General features: G+C 45.8%; 1 protein-coding gene and 1 pseudogene across 2 annotated transcripts in view; one reads left to right on the top strand and one right to left on the bottom strand.

The window, feature by feature from the left end:
* Positions 1-3,265: 3,265 nt before the first annotated feature.
* Positions 3,266-8,143, top strand: LOC100359163 (adenylate kinase isoenzyme 6 pseudogene; annotated as a pseudogene).
* Positions 6,087-20,051, bottom strand: part of NOL11 (nucleolar protein 11) — a 28,488-nt gene continuing 14,523 nt past the window's right edge. For both annotated transcript variants that reach the window (XM_008271729.5, XM_008271730.5), the window contains exons 11-18: positions 19,274-19,348; positions 18,357-18,541; positions 18,065-18,190; positions 17,684-17,914; positions 16,597-16,675; positions 16,032-16,124; positions 11,344-11,451; positions 6,087-11,183 (exon numbers count right to left, since the gene is read on the bottom strand). In XM_008271729.5, coding sequence (XP_008269951.3) covers positions 11,067-11,183; positions 11,344-11,451; positions 16,032-16,124; positions 16,597-16,675; positions 17,684-17,914; positions 18,065-18,190; positions 18,357-18,541; positions 19,274-19,348 — 1,014 coding nt within the window. In that variant the 3' untranslated portion in view covers positions 6,087-11,066. The remainder of the gene's footprint in view (positions 11,184-11,343; positions 11,452-16,031; positions 16,125-16,596; positions 16,676-17,683; positions 17,915-18,064; positions 18,191-18,356; positions 18,542-19,273; positions 19,349-20,051) is intronic.

Here is a 20,051-nt window from a genome sequence, read left to right as displayed (position 1 = left end):
CTTCTCTCTTTTTCTTTGGTAAGAGAGCACTTAAAATCCACTCTCTCCGGGCTGGCACTGAGGCACAGTAGGTTAATTTTCCTCTGGCAGTGCTGGCATCCTATTTGGGTGCCATTTCTAGCCCCGCTACTCCTTCTGATCCAGCTCCCTATGGCTTGGGAGAGCAGTAGAGGATGGCCCAAGTCTTCGGGCCCCTGCACCAGCATGGGAGACCCAGGGGAGGTTCCTGGCTGCTGGCTTCGGATCGGCTCAGCTCTAGCAGTTGAGGCCAACTGGGGAGTGAATCAGCGGGTGGAAGATCTCTGTTATCTCCTTCTGGCAAATAAAAAATAATATATATATATATTTTTGATAGGCAGAGTGGACAGTGAGAGAGACAGAGAGAAAGGTCTTCCTTTGCTGTTGGTTCACCCTCCAATGGCCGCTGCAGCCAGCGCACCGTGCTGATCTGAAGCCAGGAGCCAGGTGCTTCTCCTGGTCTCCCATGGGGTGCAGGGCCCAAGCACTTGGGCCATCCTCCACTGCACTTCCGGGCCACAGCAGAGAGCTGGCCTGGAAGAGGGGCAACCGGGACAGAATCCGGCGCCCCGACCGGGACTAGAACCCGCTGTGCTGGAGCCGCAACGCGGAGGATTAGCTTATTGAGCCACGGCACCAGCCAATAAATAAAATCTTTTTTTTTTTTTTTGACAGGCACAGTGGACAGTGAGAGAGAGAGAGAGAGAGAGAAAGGTCTTCCTTTGCCGTTGGTTCACCCTCCAATGGCCGCCGCGGCTGGCGCGCTGCGGCCGGTGCACTGCCCTGATCCGAAGGCAGGAGCCAGGTGCTTCTCCTGGTCTCCCATGGGGTTCAGGGCCCAAGTACGTGGGCCATCCTCCACTGTACTCCCGGCCACAGCAGAGAGCTGGCCTGGAAGAGGGGCAACTGGGACAGAATCTGGCACCCCGACCGGGACTAGAACCCGGTGTGCCGGCGTCGCAAGGCGGAAGATTAGCCTATTGAGCCGCGGTGCTGGCCTCAATAAATAAAATCTTAAAAAAAATCCACTCTCTCAGCAATTTTCAAGTATGCAATATATTGTTACTAACTATAGTCACTACGTACAACAGTGCAAGTGCATTGCACTTCCTTCCCAGGTCTAACCTTGGGGGTAGTCCCACATTTGCAGCTGTGGAAAAAACACATCTTCCTCTTCTTTGCAGCTCCTAATTAACACAAGCTAGGCAAATAGCAGATTCCAGAGAACAGAGGAATTTGTGCCAGACCCTGGGGTTTCCTCTGGATTTCATAACAAAGAAACCTGTTTAACCACCTTGCCCGCCCCTCCTTTCTCTTTGTCCTAAACCTGCGCAGGCCGGGGAGATCCGCTTTGGGACCAGGTCTTCCTTCCTCCAGGTGCACCCCCACCCCCCACCCCCTGGGCTCTGGTGCATTGACTCTCCGGTGTCCAGCAGCCTAGCCCTAATTTTGGTCTGATAACAGATTTCTTGAACTTATTCCATCTTAGTGAAATTTTGCCTGCTTTAAAAGAAGGTTTTCTTTAAACATGCACTTATTCACTTGAAAGGCGGAGTGGGCTCCTGGATATTCTAGCATAAAGGGCTGTTTTATGCACACCTGGTGGACCAGGACACCTAACACCCTCATCACACTGATGTTTCTACTGGGGCAGGTGTTCGGTGCAGTGGCTGTCACGCTTGAGTTGCTCATAGCTCTTATCTGAGTGCTTGGTTTCTGAGTGCTGGTTACTCCATTTCTGATCCAATTTCTTGCCTACGTGCACACTGGGAGGCTGCAGATGATGGCTCAAGTACTTGGGTCCCTGCCATTCCAGTCAGAAACCCAGGCTCTTGGCTTGGGTGTGGCCATCAATCCTGGCTTTGAAAGAATTTGGGAGGCATAAAGCAGTGGTTGGAAGATCTGTCTCTGTTTCTCTTTTAAAGAAAAACAACAACAAACCCCACTATACAGACTCCTGGAACCACCTGCACTGTATATCTGAATTTGGTTACCTTTTGGGCTTTCCTCTTTCAGCCAAAAATACAAAATACTTAACCCAACCCATCTGTCCATTTCATGTACAGCAAAAGAATAGCATTTGAAATTATGCATAAACTCAAGTGCTGTAAAACCAGATCCAGGTATGGTGGATAGTGAAAGAGAAAGAGAAAGGTCTTCCTTTTTTTTTTTTTTTTTTAAGATTTGTTTATTTATTTGAAAGGCAGACTTACAAAGAGGCAGAGGTAGAGAGAGAGAGGTCAGTTCTCCAGCCTCTGGTTCACTACCAAATGGCTGCAATCGCCAATCAATCCAAAGCTAGGAGCCAGGAGCTTCCTCTGGGTCACCCACATTGGGTGTAGGGGCCCATGGACTTAAGCCATCTTCTACTGCCTTCCCAGGCCACAGCAGAGAGCTGGATCGGAAGAGGGGCAGCTGGGATTCGAACCAGTGCCAATATGGGATGCTGGCACTGCAGGCGGCGGCTCTACCCGCTATACCACAGTGCCAGCCTGGATTCTTTCATCTTAATTCATTATCTTTACAGCGGTCTGAGAAGGCAGTTATCTTCACTTTGAAACAAGAAAATGCAGGGTGGGTCAGCTCATTTGCAAGGTCCAGTGCAACATGAAAATGAGAGATCCCTTGTTCAAAAAGCAAGGTGTCACCAAAGGTGAGAAATATAAAGGTTTTGCCTTTCTTATAAAATCTCTCTCCAAGCATCATGGTGCTTTTACTTGCTAGTTCATGTTCTACAGCTTCCTTTTATATTGGAAATGACTCCCCAAAATATATCTCAAAATGTGGCCCTTAAAACTCCCCAGAAGCACCACCTGTCACATATGTTACCGGAACTTGGGGTGCCATACAATATCATCATTTGATTATTAATAAATCCCCAATATTAATGAGCCTGAGAGGGTCCTTACCTAATATTTAGATTATAATTCTACATACCAGCATCAATAAACGAGACAGCATGGTACATTCTAGGCTTTTATTTAGTGTGAAAAGTGCATAGGAAAGTGAGGGCTTTAGTTCAGTTTAAAGAGAGGGGAAAGTCTGGAAACTAGGGTAGCATCCATACCAAGCAGAGAGCAGGCCAAGAGCCGCGTGCAGCAAGCGCCTTGAGCTGCTACCCACCGCTTATCACCGGCAGCAAAGCAGAGGCAGAGCGCCTTTTGAGACACTCCTTGCCTTTTATATATTTTTCACAGGGGAGTGGCTGTGGGCAGGTGAGCGCTCAGGTATGGCCGGGTAGGACATGATGTCACACGGCGGCGTGGCGAAGGTATCAGGTGGGGCGTGATGTCACACAGTGGGGTGGTCCCCCTGTTCACAAATTTAATTGATTTTAACCTGTATGTCTGCCTACTTCACCTTGAACTTGGGGATACCGATGCTGGCTTGGCCCTGCAACTTGCTGGAAGTACAACCCACCAGCCCACCAGCTACCAGGCTCCCCACCCACTGGTGGCTGGACTAATAGGTTCTGTCCCCACCCCCCAACTGAGAGCAGGAACCCCCGTCTTCCCACAGGCCTGACCTCCCCAACGGTGAGATGGGCAAATCCTGAGGCATTGCCATATCCATACCCAGATGCGCTTGGTCAGTGCATTGAGGTGGGCAAGAAAGAGCCTCACCCCTGCTAAGTGCCCACCCAGCAAACTTCAGCCCTACCAACTTGGTTGTCATGTCCTGTCCAGGAGACCAAGGTGGCGCCTGTACCCAACCATGGGTGGGGAGGAGTGAAGTACAATGGAGGCTTCCCCCTGCAGTACACTGGGACAGTAAAGGTGAGTGGGACCCAAGGCAGCAGCAGGTGAGGAGCAGACGGCCCGGGACTTGTCTCAGGGAGATAAAGGTGTGCATGAGCCAAGGCTGCACATCTCCAGTCTGTTCTGTACTGTTTAGACTGCCCTGGGGTGGGGCAAGTCCGGACACCAGGCTCTTAATTCTGACCAACATTCATGAAAGTCATAATGATCAAGCCCATAAAAGCGACTTTAGCATCCCCTATCAATGTGCTGATTTGCATCCCAACTGATCTTCTGATCCCTGCTGCTGAGCCTGGGAAGGCAGCGGGTAATGGCTCAAGTGCTTGGGGTGCCGGCGCCGCAGGCGGAGGACTAGTCTAGTGAGCCGCGGCACCAGCCAAGATTAATTTATTTGAAAGGTTTGTTTATTTGACAGAGTGACAGAGAGGGAGATCAATCCACCTTCCATACCCTAATGCCCTAGGTCCCGCAAAAGCCAGGAGCCAGTAAGTCCTTCTGGGACTTCCACATGGGAGACAGAGACCCAAACACTTGGGCCACCGTGTCCTGCCTCCCAGGCACAGAGCAGGAAGCTGGATTGGAAGCATAGTCAGGACTTGAACAGCACTCTGAATGGCATGCTGGCATCCCAGATGGCAGCGCGGCCTCCTGTGCCACACTGGAGATGTGGACCATGAATACATGAATTTCCAATCCAGGTTCTTGCCTCCTGCAGATAGAAATACTAAGCAGAGTCTAGTGTTATGTGTGAATAGGAAAAGCATTTATTTAACAGTGAGGGAATAAACATCTATTAATGAATGTGTGGGAGGTCCCACACAGAGAAATACCCAATATGAGGGGGCCCATGGGTTGCCTGAAAATGAAGGAAAAAACCCAAGAATGGTACCTTTAAGTGAAAACGAGTGGTTTGTCTGATGAGCCTTCAGTGGAGAGAAAACAAGAGCAGTACTTCCGAGCAGGGCCTGTGGCGGCTTCTCTCCTGTCTTCCACCTTTTTATAAGGAAGTGTGTGGTACCCTCACAAGGGATATACAACCAGGGTGGGGTCTGAGCATGTGCCTGGTCCCGGATGTAATTTGTGCATCCTGGGAAGGTGGGTGTATCACATGGACAGTTAGAGACAGGGTTACATTCAGGGGAACAATTGTTCCAGCTCGCCTGGAACACAGCACTGGGAACAAAAGTGGTTTAATTAACGCATCACTGTCCTCTGGCTTCCCCTACGTGGCTAACAGACAAGTCACTTGGAAGACTTACTCCAGTTGTAGCCTCATTTAATTTTTTTATGATGAAAATCTGCTGTGACAAAGTCTGCTTACAAGTGCTGATATTTTTCTGATGGGACTGTGATGTGTGCTTAGTTGGGTAATACTGATGTCTATTGTGTTCTTTTAGCATACAAAGGACATGATTTCAGAATTCAAGCAACACTCCCCATTTAATTCAGAGGAAAACAATCCACAATGGCCTGTGCTTCAAAGGTGTGATATTTGAGGTGAAAAATACAAGAGTGTAGCTTAAGGATGGCACTTAAAGCCCTGTGCAGTTCAATCTTCATCATGCAATCTGCAGTCCTCCATGCAGCAATGTGAGGCGGTGTCTCTGATGGCCTCGCTCAAGGCAGAACTTAGGTGTCAATCACAAATTCAGGGAGCCCCAAGAATACCCACAGGCCATCTAATTTGCTAGAAGGACTCACAGAGCTCACTGAATGCTGATATACTCAGCTACAGTTTATTACAGTGAAAGGAAATCAATTAAACAGGGGGCTGGCATCGTGGGCACCTGCGACACAGGACACAGGCATCTCATTTGAATGTTGGTTCAAGCCCCGGCCTTTCTACTTCAGCTCCAGCTCCCTGATTACACGCTTGGAAAAGCAGCCGATGCATGGGCCCCTGCATCCTGTGGGAGATCTGGAAAGTTCTCAGCTCCCAGCTTCAGCCTGGCCCAGACCTGGCAGTTCTGGCCATTTGAGTGAACCAGTGGAAAGAAGATCGCTAACTTTGCCTTCTAAATAAACAAATAAATCTTAAACATAGTTAACCCCTTAGGGCTGACTTTTTGTCTCCAGTCCCCCCAGAGGTTGAGCTGGTAACAAGTAGCTCCCATTATAATTCACACTGTCACTACCTGGTATGGCTTAAAGATCCAGGCAAACAAAGACACACATTAGGACATGCTGGAGGTTAGAGGTTACATCCCAGAAAAGGGGAGCAATTCTTAACTATATTCCACACATACACACTCAATTTTGCCACTGTACTGTGAAAGCAACAACAGACAAAACATACACAAATAAGCACAGTTGTGTTTTAATGACATTTTATTTATGAAATGGAAACTTGAATTTCTGCAGTTTTCATGTGTTAGGAAATGCTCTTTCCCTCACCCCCAATCTTTAAAAGATATAAACACCAAAATTTTTAGCCACGAGCCATAGAATAACCAGTCAGCTGGATTTGAACCGTGGGCTGTAGTCTGTCAACCTCTGAACTAGACGGCCATCTTTGTAACTGAATACTCAGAACTTTCATGCTAATGGAAAGGTATTTATCCAAAGTAATCATGTTATGGTCTCCTGTATAAATAAAAGTTAATAGTTCAAAGAGAAAAATGGTAGGAGACTTGACAAACCACAGGCTTTTCAGTAATACGGATCTCAGCAAACCCACAGGACACCTGAGCCACAAGAGTGTTACCAGTATAGTCAGCCTGCAATCAGCAAATTAGTTTTTTGAAGAATATGATCAATTCTTACTTACCTCTACCCAAACAAATACTATCCCCTCAAAGCCTGCCCCTAATTCTCGGTCTGCAACGGTACTGGAAGGCTGTGTCTCCCAAACAACTCCAGTGGTGATGCTAGTGACTGTTCACTCAGAGGCAAACTGAGACAAATCAGGGTAACAAAGAGAGTTCTCTGTGAGCAAAACAGAACTCCGGCAACCTCATGCCAGACTCGTACTGATTCATGAGATCAGAAGTCGGGGGGGGAGGGGGGAGGGCTGGGCTGGTGCTGTGGCTTAGCTGGTAAAGCCGTCGCCTGCAGTGCTGGCATCCCATATGGGCATCGGTTCGAGTTCCAGCTGCTCCTCTTCCAATCCAGCTCTCTGCTATGGCCTGGGAAAGCAGTAGAAGATGGGCCCAGTCCTTGGGCCCCTACACCCACATGGAGACCCGGAAGAAGCTCCTGCCTCCTGGCTTTGGATTGGTGCAGCTCTGGCTATTGCAGACAAATGGGGAGTGAACTAGTGGATGGAAGACTTCTCTCTCTCTCTCTGCCTCTCCTTCTCTCTGTGTGTAACTCTGACTTTCAAATAAATAAATAAATAAATGTTTAAGGAAAAAAAAAGTTTGAGGGCAAGAACTGTGGTGCAGAGTTAGGCTGCTGCTCGGGATGCCTGCACCCCATATCCAAGTGCCAGCAGTGTTGGTTCCCTGCTTTCAATACAGCATCCTGTTAATGTCCCTGGAAGGCAGCAGACGATGGGTCCCTGCCACCTACGCGGGAAATCCAGGTGGAGTTCCAGGCTCTTGGCTTCAGCCTGGTCCAGTCTGGCTACTGAGATTTTGCTTTGTGGTCTCTTCTAGAAAGCAAGCACACAAAAAGCAGGAATTTCTCCCCCATCCTTTATATTCTCCTGAGCAGGTGCTCAGTAAATATCTGTCGAGTGACCAGGGTGAGAACTCTCCCCATCTTTGTGCCTCTTTTTAAAAGTTGACCCCTTCCATATAGAAGTTTCCTATCAAGTCTTGGGGTTTGCAGCACAGTCTACTTGCTGATGACGCCTGTGGGAAGTGAATGGTTTGACCGTAGGACGCGCAGGAGGAGGCCCCTGGAGTCTGCGCCGGGAGGACTAAGCTGCTGCAGAACATTCTGCTCGCCAGTAAGCCAGGGGTTGGGAAAACCACACTGGGCAAAGGGCTTGATCAAGATCAGGACTGAAACGTGTTAATGTGGGTGATTTTGCTCAAGAAGGGGAATTATATGATAGCCCTGATGAAGAGTATAACTGTCCTATTTTAGATGAAGATAGAGTAATGAGTTAGGTAACCAAATGAGAGATGGTGGAGCTATTGTTGATTACTACGGCTGTGATTTCTTCATGAACACTGGTTTTATATAGTTTTTGTGCTGAGAACAGATACCCGTGTGTTGAACAAAGACTGGAGACAAGAGGTTACAGTGAGAAGAAACTAAATGACAATATTCAATGTGAGATTTTTCAAGTTCTTTACGAAGAAATGACGGAGTTGTGCAAGGAAGAAATTATGCATCAGTTGCCCAGCAATAAACCAGAAAAAAACTTAAGTCAGATCTTGAAATGGATTGAGCAGTGGATAAAGGATTATAACTCTTGACTTACAAAGCTGGCCCTTTCTGGGGCTGGGGCTGTGGCGCAGCGGGTTAACACCCTGGCCTGAAGTGCCAGCATCCCATATGGACGCTGGTTCAAGACCCGGCTGCTCCACTTCCAATCCAGCTCTCTGCTATGGCCTGGGAAAGCAGTAGATGGCAGCCCAGGTCCTTGGGCCCCTGCACCCACGTGGGAGACCCGAAAGAAGCTTCTGGCTCCTGGCTTCGGATCGGCGCAGCTCTGGCCGTTGAGGCCAAAGGGGCGTGAACCAGCAGAAGGAAGACCTCTCTCTGCCTTTCCTCTCTCTGCGTAACTCTTTCAAATAAATAAATCTTAAAAAAAAAAAAAAAAAGAAAAAAGAAAAAAAAAAAAACCTGCCCCTTCAATCACTCTTGTCGCTGTCTCTGCTCACTTTGTGGAAACTGCGGATGGATGACGTAAAGGTTTATGCCTGGAATTCTTTTTCTCCATGAGGAAGCTGAACAGTCTCAAATATCATGAATATAATATTAAGGATTAAGAACTAAGATTGTCATTGTTTAATGCTTTGATTGCCAAATAATAAGCAAATCTGAACAAATGGATGGATAACTTTTTTGTTTTTTTGTTTGTTTTTGTTTTTTTTTACAGCCAGAGTTAGACAGTGAGAGAGAGAGACAGAGAGAAAGGTTTTCCTTTTTCTGTTGGTTCACCCCCCAAGTGGCTGCTACAGCTGGCGCGCTGTGCCAATCTGAAGCCAGGAGCCAGGTGCTTCCTCCTAGTCTCCCATGCGGGTGCAGGGCCCAAGGACTTGGGCCATCCTCAACTGCCTTCCCGGGCCACAGCAGAGAGCTGGCCTGGAAGAGGAGCAACCGGGACAGCATCCGGCGCCCCAACAGGGACTAGAACCCGAGGTGCCCGTGCCGCAGGCGGAGGATTAGCCTACTGAGCTGTGGCGCAGGCCAACTTTTAAGTTTATAACAGAAGAAAATGCAGAAAATCTGAATATTGCTTTTTAAAATTTATATATATACTTATATATATAAATAAAGAAAAGTAAATGGTTTAAGCAAGTGAAATTCTTTAAGGTTCACCTTCCCAAGGTCAGGGCAGGAGAAACTCCTCTGCTAAATAATGTTTCCTGGGGCCTGTGCTATGGCATAGCGGGTAAAGCTGCTGCCTGGTGTGCCAGCATCCCATATGGGTGGTAGTTCGAGTCCCAGCTGCTCCACTTCCAATCCAGCTCTCTCTGCTGGTGGTCTGGGAAAACAGTAGAAAATGGCCCAAGTCCTTGGGCACATGTATCCACGTGAGAGACCCAGAAGAAACTCTTGGCTTTGGACTGATGTAGCTCCAGCCATTGTGGCCATCTGGGGAGTGAACCAGTGGATGGAAGACTTCTCTCTCTCTCTGCCTCTTTGTAACTATGCCTTTCAAATAAAAAAATAACTCTTTAAAAAAAAAGTTTCTTCTCTTTGCCTTTCCTAACTTGCTGCCTCTGCGTCTAATCCAATCTTCCCTTGTCTGTGGGAACTTTCCTCCTGTTTCATATTCATTTCCCACCCAAGCTGTGTTCTCCAATCATTCAATAATTATTCAAAGAGGACATTCTGTGTCACCTTATTCCACTTCCTAACAGTTCCTTCTGCTTCATCCCTTGCCTCTTTCCCAAACCATAATCCCTGGCCCTAGACCCTTAAGCCAAATCCAACTGTCCTAATTGATGTTTTGAGTTCAAACATGTATAGCAGGCAACTTAGAGCAAACCTCTCAGCTTCTCTCTGGAGCCCAGGCATGCTAAGCTCTATCAGGAAGGCCCCTGTTGCAACCCATACAAATGGATGCTGTGCCCATATCTGCAGCTTTGATACAATGAGACAGAGTACCTTTACAAAGATTCATTAAACTCTCTTTTTGGTCAAAAAGAGCCAACGAACTCATAATCTAAAAATTCTCTGTGGCATTCTCCACCATTCTACATAAAGGAATACTACGGAAGCAAGGAAGATCAATAAAATAAATAAATAATACAGAAAATAAAATACAGGCACAAAGATTAGGGTCTGGCACTGTCGCAGAGTGGGTAAAATATGGGTGCTGGTTCGAGTCCTGGCTGCTCCTCTTCTGATCCAGCTCTCTGCTACGGCCTGGGAAAGCAGTGGAAGATGGCCCAAGTCCTTGGGCCCCTGCACTTGCATGTATGTAGTAGAGACCAGTTAAGAAAACTGATTCCTGGGAAGGGTATTTGGTACAGTGACTTACGTCACCACTTGGGATGTCTACATACTCTATCAGACTCCATCTGGGTATTTCACACGGGTGGCAGGGACCCAAGGACCTGGGCCACCATCTGCTGCCTTTCCAGGCATAATAGCAGGAAGTTGGGCTGGATTGGAGCAAAGGAGCTAGGACTCCAATCAGCTTTCTGATAGGGGATGTAGGCATCTCAAGATGTGGCTTGTCCCGCTGCCCCACAGTGCCTGGCTCAGGAGGCAGTATTCTTCAGCTCCTGAGTACGGAAGGTGAGTGGAAGTAGGCAGGCCAGGTGGCAACGGCAGGAGTCAGCGCATGCCGCCATAAGACCTTTCTGCCCTGCTTGTGCTCCTGATCTCTGCATTCTTGGACACCTGCATTCTTTCTAGAATCACTGCTTTGTAGTGGTTTTTATAATTAAAACAAAAACTATTCAAAATACATGATAAAAAATTAAATTTTTATCAATACAGAAATAAGTTTACCTAAAAGCAGTTCAGTCACATATTTAAAAAACACTCAGAAGTTCAAGCCCGTGATGTCCACAATCTAGAACAGGTTCAGTGAAACCTGCAGTCCCACCTAAGAGCGTCAGTGAGTGACGGTCCAGGGATTCGCGATGCTGTGAGATGCTCACAAACAGAACGGCACTTCGTTCAGATGACTACGAAGTCACGTGAAGGAAAGCTGGCGTGTCAGAAGAGGTGTAGCACTTCGATTGAATACAGTCCTCTACTGTGCTTTTCCTGGTTTAGCTTCTGTAGCTCCCGGAAACTTACTTCTATCTTGTTAAGCTCGGAATAAACGGAGATCTAAAGAAAAAAGTTTCCCAGTAAATTTTGCCATCACTTTTACATATAAATAAATTCTTTATAACATGAACTTTTCAAAGAAAAAAAAATTTAGAGCTAGTTGTAATTTAGGATCTACCTGGGGACAAACAGAATCATTATATATAAAATAATCACAAACCTGGGATTTTACAAACTTGTACAGATTCATCAGTAGCCTCTTTGCTTCTGGCATCATAACCACAACAGTGAAGTTAGCATCTAGTAGCAGGCATATCCAGTCCATAATCTGAAGAGGAATAGGAACGGCAAAGTGAAGGTTCTATATGCAATTTTAGGTGAATCCATGCATCAGTGTACCTAATTATATCAAATAGTTACAAGAAAAATAAGTCTTCACATTTTAATTTAGAGATGGAAGAATTTCTAAGAAATATGAAAAGGATTTTTCTGCTTTTGTATTTAGTTTACAAGCATAACTGGATTTTTTCATATGATTAATCAGCAACAGGAAAGATGGTGATTTTTTTAAAAAAGGACTCTTTTTATTTGAAAGGTAGAGTTACAGAGGCTGAGGCAGACAGAGAGAGAGAGGGAGAGAGAGAAAGAGAGAGAGAGAGAGAGGTCTTCCATCCACCAGTTCACTCCCTAGATGGCTGCAACGGCCGGAGCTGCATTGATCTGAAACCAGGAGCTTCTTACGGGTCTCCCATGCAGCCGCAGGGGCCCAAGCATTTGAGCCATCTTTTTTATTTTTTTGACAGGCAGAGTGGACAGTGAGAGAGAGAGACAGAGAGAAAGGTCTTCCTTCCGTTGGTTCACCCCTCCAAATGGCTGCTGTGGCTGGCGCACTGCGCTGATCTGAAGCCAGGAGCCAGGTGCTTCTTCTGGTCTCCCATGTGGATGCAGGGCCCAAGCACCTGGGCCATCCTCCACTGCACTCCCTGGCCACAGCAGAGAGCTGGACTGGAAGAGGGGCAACCGGGACAGAATCTGGCGCCCCGACCGGGACTAGAAACCAGAGTGCCGGCGCTGCAGGCGGAAGATTAGCCTATTGAGCCACAGCGCCGGCCTCTTTTTTTTTTTTAAGATTATTTTATTTGAAAGATGGAGTTACACAGAGAGAGGAGAAGCAGAGAGGGAGAGAGGTCTCCCATCTGCTGGTTCACTCCCCAACTGGCCACAATGGCCAGAACTGCACTAATCCGAAGCCAGGAGCCAGGACCTTCTTGTGGGTTTCCCACGTGGGTGCAGGGGCCCAAGGGCTTTTGGGCCATCTTCTATTGCTTTCCCAGGCCATAGCAGAGAGCTGGATGGGAAGTGGAGCAGCCGGGACTTGAACCAGTGCCCATATGGGATGTCGGCCCTGCAGGAGGCAGCTTTACTGGCTATGCCTCAGTGTCGGCCCCAATTTGAGCCATCTTCTACTGCTTTCCAAAGCCATAGCAGAAAGCTGGATTGGAAGAGCAGCAGCCAAGACTAGAACAGGCATCCATATTGGATCTGGCGCAGCAGGTGGAGGATTAACCTGCTGCGCCACAGCACCAGTCCTTCCAAAATTATTTTGATAATTATTTGCAGTTACAAAGAAAAAGAACTTCTTCATCTTCTATTCTGATATAGGTTATTGTGTATTATAAATAAGCAGTCACAAACTAAAATGATTACCACACGTTTATAAAAACAATTTATGGGGGCTGGAGGTGTGGTGTAGCTTATAAAGCTGCCACCTATGATGTCTGCATCCCATAGGGACACCAGCTTGAGTCCTGACTGCTCCACTCCAGGTCCAGTTCCTTGCTAATGGCCTGGAAAAAGCAGCAGAGGAAAGCCCAAGTGCTTGGGCCCTTGCTGCTCACATGAGAGACCAGGAAGAAGCTCCTGGCTCCAGCCTGATCCAGCCCTGGCTTTTGTGGCCACCTAGGGAGTGAACCAATGGAGAGAAGATCTCTCTCTCTCTCTCTCTTTTCAAATAAATAAATAATAAATAAATCTTTTTTTAAAAAGTAACTTATGTTGTTATGTATCTTCAAATTGTGCATTTAACGTGGAAATATGATATCATGTAAAGCATTATTGGTTAATCTGTGGTGGGGAGACTAATTCCTATAAAACTAAAGTTAAACGTAGAAAATGAAACCATGACTGTACTGTGGGAAAACAAGATGATTACTTTTAAAAGTTAGAAGGGTTAGGGCCGGCGCCATGGCTCACTAGGCTAATCCTCCGCCTTGCGGCACCGGCACACCGGGTTCTAATCCTGGTCGGGGCGCTGGATTCTGTCCTCGTTGCCCCTCTTCCAGGCCAGCTCTCTGCTGTGGCCCGGGAGTGCAGTGGAGGATGGCCCAAGTGCTTGGGCCCTGCACCCCATGGGAGACCAGGATAAGTACCTGGCTCCTGCCATCGGATCAGTACGGTGCGCTGGCTGCAGCGCGCTGGCCATTGGAGGGTGAACCAAGGAAAAGGAAGACCTTTCTCTCTCTCTCTTTCAATGTCCACTCTGCCTGTCAAAAAAAAAAATAAAAAATAAAAAAGATTAAAAAAAAAAAAGAAAGTTAGAAGGGTTAGACAGAAGTCTGAAAAAGCCATAAAGGAAAATCCTAGTAAATTTTAATAATATGAAAATTAAAAAGCTTATCTATGTCAAAATTATACTTAAGAGAGGAAACAAATTACAGGTGCCAGTTCATATCCTGGCTGCTCCACTTCTGATCCAGTTCCCTGATGATGGCTGGGGATGTCTTTGGGCCCCTGCACCCACATCTGAGACCCAGATGAAGCCCTTGGGTCCTAGCTTCAGTCTGGCCCAGCTCTGGCCATTGAGGCCTTTTAGGGAGTGAACCAGTGGATGGAAGACTCCATTTTTCTCTAACTCTCTGACTTTCAAAATAAATAAATCTTAAAAAACCCAGAAACAAAAAATAAAGAGGGACTGGCATTGTGGCCCAGCACATTCAGACGACACTTGCAACTCTAGCATTCCGTACTGGAGTGCTTCCAATCCAGCTGCCCGCTTAATGGGCCTGGGAAGGCAGCATAGCCAGCCTCTATTCTTTACATTTATAGATTTATTTATTTATGTGAACAGCAGAGTAACACAGAGACAGAGATCTTATATCCATTGGCTCACTCTCCAAATGGCCTCAATGGCTGAGACTGGGCCAGGCCAAAGCCAGGAGATTCTTCCAGGTCTTCCACAGGGTGCAGGGGCCCAAGCACTTGGATCATCTTCAGCTGCTTTCCCAGGCACACAAGCAGGGAGCTAGATCAAAGTGGAGCAGCCAGTACTTGAATTGGCACCCATATGGGATGCCAGCAGCGCAGGCGAAGGCTCAACCTGCTATGCCACAATGTCAGACCTTTATTAATTATAGTTTAAAGACACAGAGACAGAGATCTTCCAACAATTCATTAGCTTACTTCTCAAATGCCTACAATAGTAGGGAATGGGCCAGGCTGAAGCCAGCAGCCTAAAATTCATCAAGGTCTCTTGCATGGATGGTAGGGACCCAATTACTTGAGGCATTATTTGCATTGGTGTGCACTGGCAAGCTGGACCCAGGAACAGAGCCATGACTTGAAGCAGGTATACAGACTGTAGACATTCCAAGTTGTGTGTTAACTGCTGCCTCAAATGCTGACCTTCAAGAGATTATTAAAGGGAGCAACTAATGGGGGCCAGTGCTGTGCACAGTAGGGCCTACAGTGCTGGCATCCTATATGGGCTCCGGTTCAAGCCCCAGCTGTCCACTTCCAATCCAGCTCCTGGCTTAGGATTGGCCCAGCTCTGGCGACCATTTGGGGAGTGAACCAGAGGAAAGAAGAGCTTTCTCTCTGTTTCTCCCTCTCTCTGTAACTCTACTTCTCAAATAAATAAATAAATAAATCTAAAATAAAAGGAACAACTATTATCAGGCTCTCCTGTCTTCTCCAACACAGCTAAGGAAACTCCTGGAAAAGGTTATAATGATGAGTCACGAACGTAAGATCAATTTAAATTCTGCAGCACAGAATTATCCATTCTAAATCTATATACCAAATCGATGGACTCCCCGTCTCCACCTCTACATGATGAAGTAGATTCATATGGACTAGGAGACAGAGAAATCATTCATTCAACTCCAGGTGCTGACACTGCATACAAGCTGCTGCTGCTTTCTTTTTTAAAGGTCTATTTATTTTTTTGAAAGACAAAGAGAGGGAGAGAGAGAGAGATCTCTTCCATCTGCTGGTTCATTCCCCAAACAGCCGCCATAGCCAGGGTTGGGCCAAGAAGCTAGGAGCTAGGACCACCTAGGTCTCCCATGTGGATAGCAGAGGCCTAAGTACTTGAACCATCTACCACTGCCTTCCCAGGCACATCAGCAGGGAGCTGGATCAGAAGCAGAACAGGGTGCTGTGGTGTAGCAGGTTAAGCTGCTGTCTCCAACACCAGAATCCCATATGGGCACTGGTTCAAGTTTCAGCTGCTCCACTTCTGATCCCGCACCCTGCTGATGGCCTGGGAAAAGCAGCAGAAGATGGCCCAACTGCTTGGGTCCCTGCACCCATGTGGGAGACCCGGATGAAGTTCTTGGCTTCGGCCTGTGGTTGTGGCCATTCAGGGAATGAACCAGCAGATGCAAGACCTCTCTGTCTGTCCTTTTCTCTCTGTAGCTCTTTCAAACAAAGTAATAAATCAATCTTTAGGGAAAAAAGTAAATAAAGAGGCAGAACAGCTGTGACTCAAAAACAGAGTAGTGATATGGGACACTGATGTCTTCAGTGGTGTCTTAACCTACTGTACCACAAGCCAACTAGCTTGTTTATTTTAACAGATTTTTCCCAAGCAGCAAATCAAATCAAATCAAAGAAAAAAAAAGATCTCACCTGGCTTAGAGTTGGAGGGTGTATTCCAGGAAGCGTCATTGTAGCATTTTTGCTACACTTCAGATAAAGAAAATACAAATACTGGAGAAACAGCTGGGTGGAAAAAAGGGACAACTTAACACTTTGATAGGAAAATTTTTCTTTTCCTCTAACAGAGGCTGGAAAGAATCCTAACAGACTATTCAATTTAACTATACAATATATGCCAGATATCTGGGAATACAAAAAATGAATAAAATGAAATCCCTGTCTTCAATGAGGAGTTCATCTGGTACGTGAGGAACAGGTGATGAGCATAGTATTTGTAAATAAGAGACAATCCTTTTTAGTATCTATTTAACAACTCTCAACTTGGTCTTCAAGCTTGGCACAAGGAAAAGACCAAAGGTCTGTCACCCAAAAATCACTCTAGTTTTCTTGGTACAATTTTTCACAAGGGCTGGGCAATTTCTTATCTACATGAAAGAGTTTGATCATCTTTTGAGCACCCTAATAGCTCATTAGAGTTAAGCTGCAAAACTTAAAAGCAACAGTGTAACGCTATAGCCCTTATAAGAATACTTACAGTGACATGTTGTGCTGGGATGTCTTTCAAGTAAGGCAGAAGGAATATTTCACTATACGCTGAATGAAGAATTGCATTTCTACTTAGGACTGAAGGAAAAAAATCTTATTTCAATAAATCAAGTCTATTTCTACTGTAATTCTTTTTCTCTTCCTGAATTTAAAAACATGATTTACTTATGTACATGAGAGTGTGGGTAAATGAGAGAGGAAGAAAGGGAGACGAAGAGGGAGGAGAGGGAGGGATGGAAGGAAGGAAGGAAGGAGGGAGGGAGGGAGGGAGGGAGGGAAAGAGTGTGGGAGCAAGTGCGTGCTTCTGTCGACTGGTTCACGCTGGAATGGCGTGGGCTGGTTCAGGCTCAAGTCGGAAGCCTGGAGCTTCCTCCAGGTCTCTCACATAGGTGGCAGGGGTCAAAGTTTTAATCCACTGCTTTCCCACGTGCATTAGCAGGGAGCTGAATCAGAAGCAGAGCAGCTGAGACTTGAACCAGGAATCAAACATGGGATGCCAGCAATGCAGGTGGCAGCATAGCTTGCTGTGCCACAATGCCTGCCCCTCTTGATATTATACTAAATACTCTCCTAATCATTAGAGACCTTTTAGAGTAGTTCACTATTATATCTCATTAGTGGGAAGCCAGATGACACTGATGGTGGATGCCCAATCTGTTGTACCAGCCCACTGGCCCATTCTCTCTTTTTATTTATAAGAGGCAGAAAGCTCCCAGCCACCAGTTCATTTCCCAAATGCCTGCAACAGCCTCAAGCTGCAAGCCTTACATACAACCCAGGACTCTGGTTGACAGGAACTCAATCATTTGAGCCATCATCATTGCCTCCCTTCCATTAGTAGCAAGCTGAAATCAGAAGCCAGAGGCAAGTATCAAACCCAGGTTACTCTGATATGGGATGCAAGTTTTCCAACTAGCAGCTTAACTGGTAGGGTCAACACCTGCTCCTAATATAGCTACTTAATTAAGAAAACAAGCTCGAGTAGGCTGTTTGCATGCAGCATTGAACACAATCCAGTCCCAGCAGGTGTATGACATAGGAAGAGACATTACAAGGAAAACTGCTTCAAAGGATACAGCAGAGCTGCCCTCTGTGGTATGATGGGGCACGACGTGGTCGCCTGTGTTGCATCCTGAGGTTTTTGGTTTAGCTCTGGATCACAGCTATTGCAGTTGTCTTCCTCAGAACTGAAGCCATTTTGAAGAATTCCGGTTTGCTCTTCCATATTCTCATCTTGTGCAGTATCATTATAGTCAGAAACTGACTCCATGTTGATATCTATTTCCCGAAGACTGTCATCATCAATGCTATGATGTTAAGTCAAACCAAAAGATTAATTCTTAACAATAGCCAAATTTTTGAAAAAAAATTTTATTTTCTACTTAAAGTTTAAGAAACCAAATAAAAATGTACTTAAAAATGTAGTGAAGGAAAAAGAACATTGGATTAAACGTTACCTTAAGAAAATTTTTAAGCAAGTACAGGTGACTGATTCAGGAATATCAGGGAACTGTTGTAGACAAAGCTGTAACATCTGCACATCTGTCTTTTCTAAGGCAATCTCCAGTAAGCCGGGGCACAAACTAAGACCAAAAAAAAAAAAAAAAAAAAAAAAAAAAAAAGAATTATCAGGCTATTAACAAAAATCGTATATATAATCTCTTATAATTTATAAGCTTTTTCAGAGTATGAAAACTAGAAGTGTGAAAAACTGGATTAAGAAATGCGGTGTATAGAACACCTACCTACCTGTAGGAAAGCATGTGTGTCTGGATAAGTTGCATCAGACAGTTCCGGGGATAAAACGATGGCTCTTCTTTACATCTTCCCAGGAGTCCTGCCACTATGTCCCCAACAACAGTGTGGAAGTCAGGTGTCTGCTTAAGTGCCAAAAATTTACGAAGTTCTATTTCGATGTGTTTTTCTGAATCTTTCTAGAAAGACAAAATTAAAGAATTCAGCCTGGTACATTAATAAATGTCACTCTGAACTTAAAAATTTCCTACCACAAACTTTTCTCAAATCACTAACAGAGTTCATATGTCCCTGTCAAGCAAATTGATACTAAAATCTGCTGTGTAAAATCTGCAAAGGGGAAAGAACCCTCAGTGGTTCAAACACATTCAGTATAAAGCTGAATGAGACACTGACAGGGCCAACATCAGTATTACTCTCATGAGATGGTAGCAGGAATCAGATAGAGGGGTGGTGTTGTGGTACAGCAGGCTTAGCCACCATCCGGGACATCTGCATCTCACACTGGTTTCAGTTCTGGCCTCACTGCTTGCAATCCAGCTCCCTGCTAATGGTGCTGGCAAGCAGCGAGTGATGGCTCACGTGCTTGAGTTCCTGCCATCCATGTGGGAGACCTGCATGGAGTTCCTGCCTCCTGGTTTCAGCCTGGCCCAGTCCTAACTGCAGTCACTGGGAAGTGAACCAGGGATGGAAGAGCTCTCTGTCACCCTATTTTTCAAATAAACAAATCTTAAAAAGGAAAAGAAAAAAAAAAAATAAAAAAACCCGAAAGTATTAGCCCAACTCTGACAACCTTCAGATACAAATCTTAGCTCTAGCAATAAATATGACCCTAATAAGGCAGGATGAAGTAGATGAGACTTTTTCACCACTTGAGTTGATTTTTCATATTTCAAATACTCGTTATTTACCTTTATGTTTAATAGAAGTTGTGTGGATGCTGGAACCTCTGGCTGTAAACTCACTTCAGTTTTTCTTCTCCTTAACTGGAATTAAGTAAATCTATTAAGATCTCAAACATCAGAAAAGACCCAACATATATGCAGAACACTCCCAAGAGATTAGTACACTTTTGCTCTAATTACAAGCTTTCAAAAACAAATTTTGTTACAGAGAAAAGTGGGTTTACTTTAACTTTGAAATTAGATATCTAGAACAAATTTAAAGCTGTTGTTCTTTAATCACAAAATAAAACTACCTGTATTATGGCTAATTGCAAACTGGTTTGTTTTCACACTTTTTTTTTTTTGACAGGCAGAGTGGGCAGTGAGAGAGAGAGAGAAAGGTCTTCCTTTTGCCGTTGGTTCACCCTCCAATGGCTGCTGCATTGCGCTGATCTGATGACAGGAGCCAGGTGCTTCTCCTGGTCTCCCATGGGGTGCAGGGCCCAAGCACTTGGGCCATCCTCCACTGCATTCCCAGTGCTGGCCTGGAAGAGGGGCAATCGGGACAGAATCCGGCGCCCCGACTGGGACTAGAACCCGGGGTGCCGGCACCGCAGGCGGAGGATTAGCCTATTAAGCCGCGGTGCCGGCCTGTTTTCACACTTTTTAATACTACATATGCACCCATAAAAACTACTAGACCACATATATTATTTTTGGATAAAGGTTGTGAGGTTACGGGATTCAATTTCAAAGTGCCTTGTCATTAGGACAGTGATTTAAGAGTTATATGGATATGAATCAT

Source organism: Oryctolagus cuniculus, chromosome 17 (assembly GCF_051225735.1).
Source record: "Oryctolagus cuniculus isolate XC-2025 breed Fujian yellow rabbit chromosome 17, ASM5122573v1, whole genome shotgun sequence".
Lineage (NCBI taxonomy): Eukaryota > Metazoa > Chordata > Mammalia > Lagomorpha > Leporidae > Oryctolagus > Oryctolagus cuniculus.
Note: the sequence above shows the minus strand (reverse complement) of the source record. Positions and strands in the feature narration are given on the sequence as shown.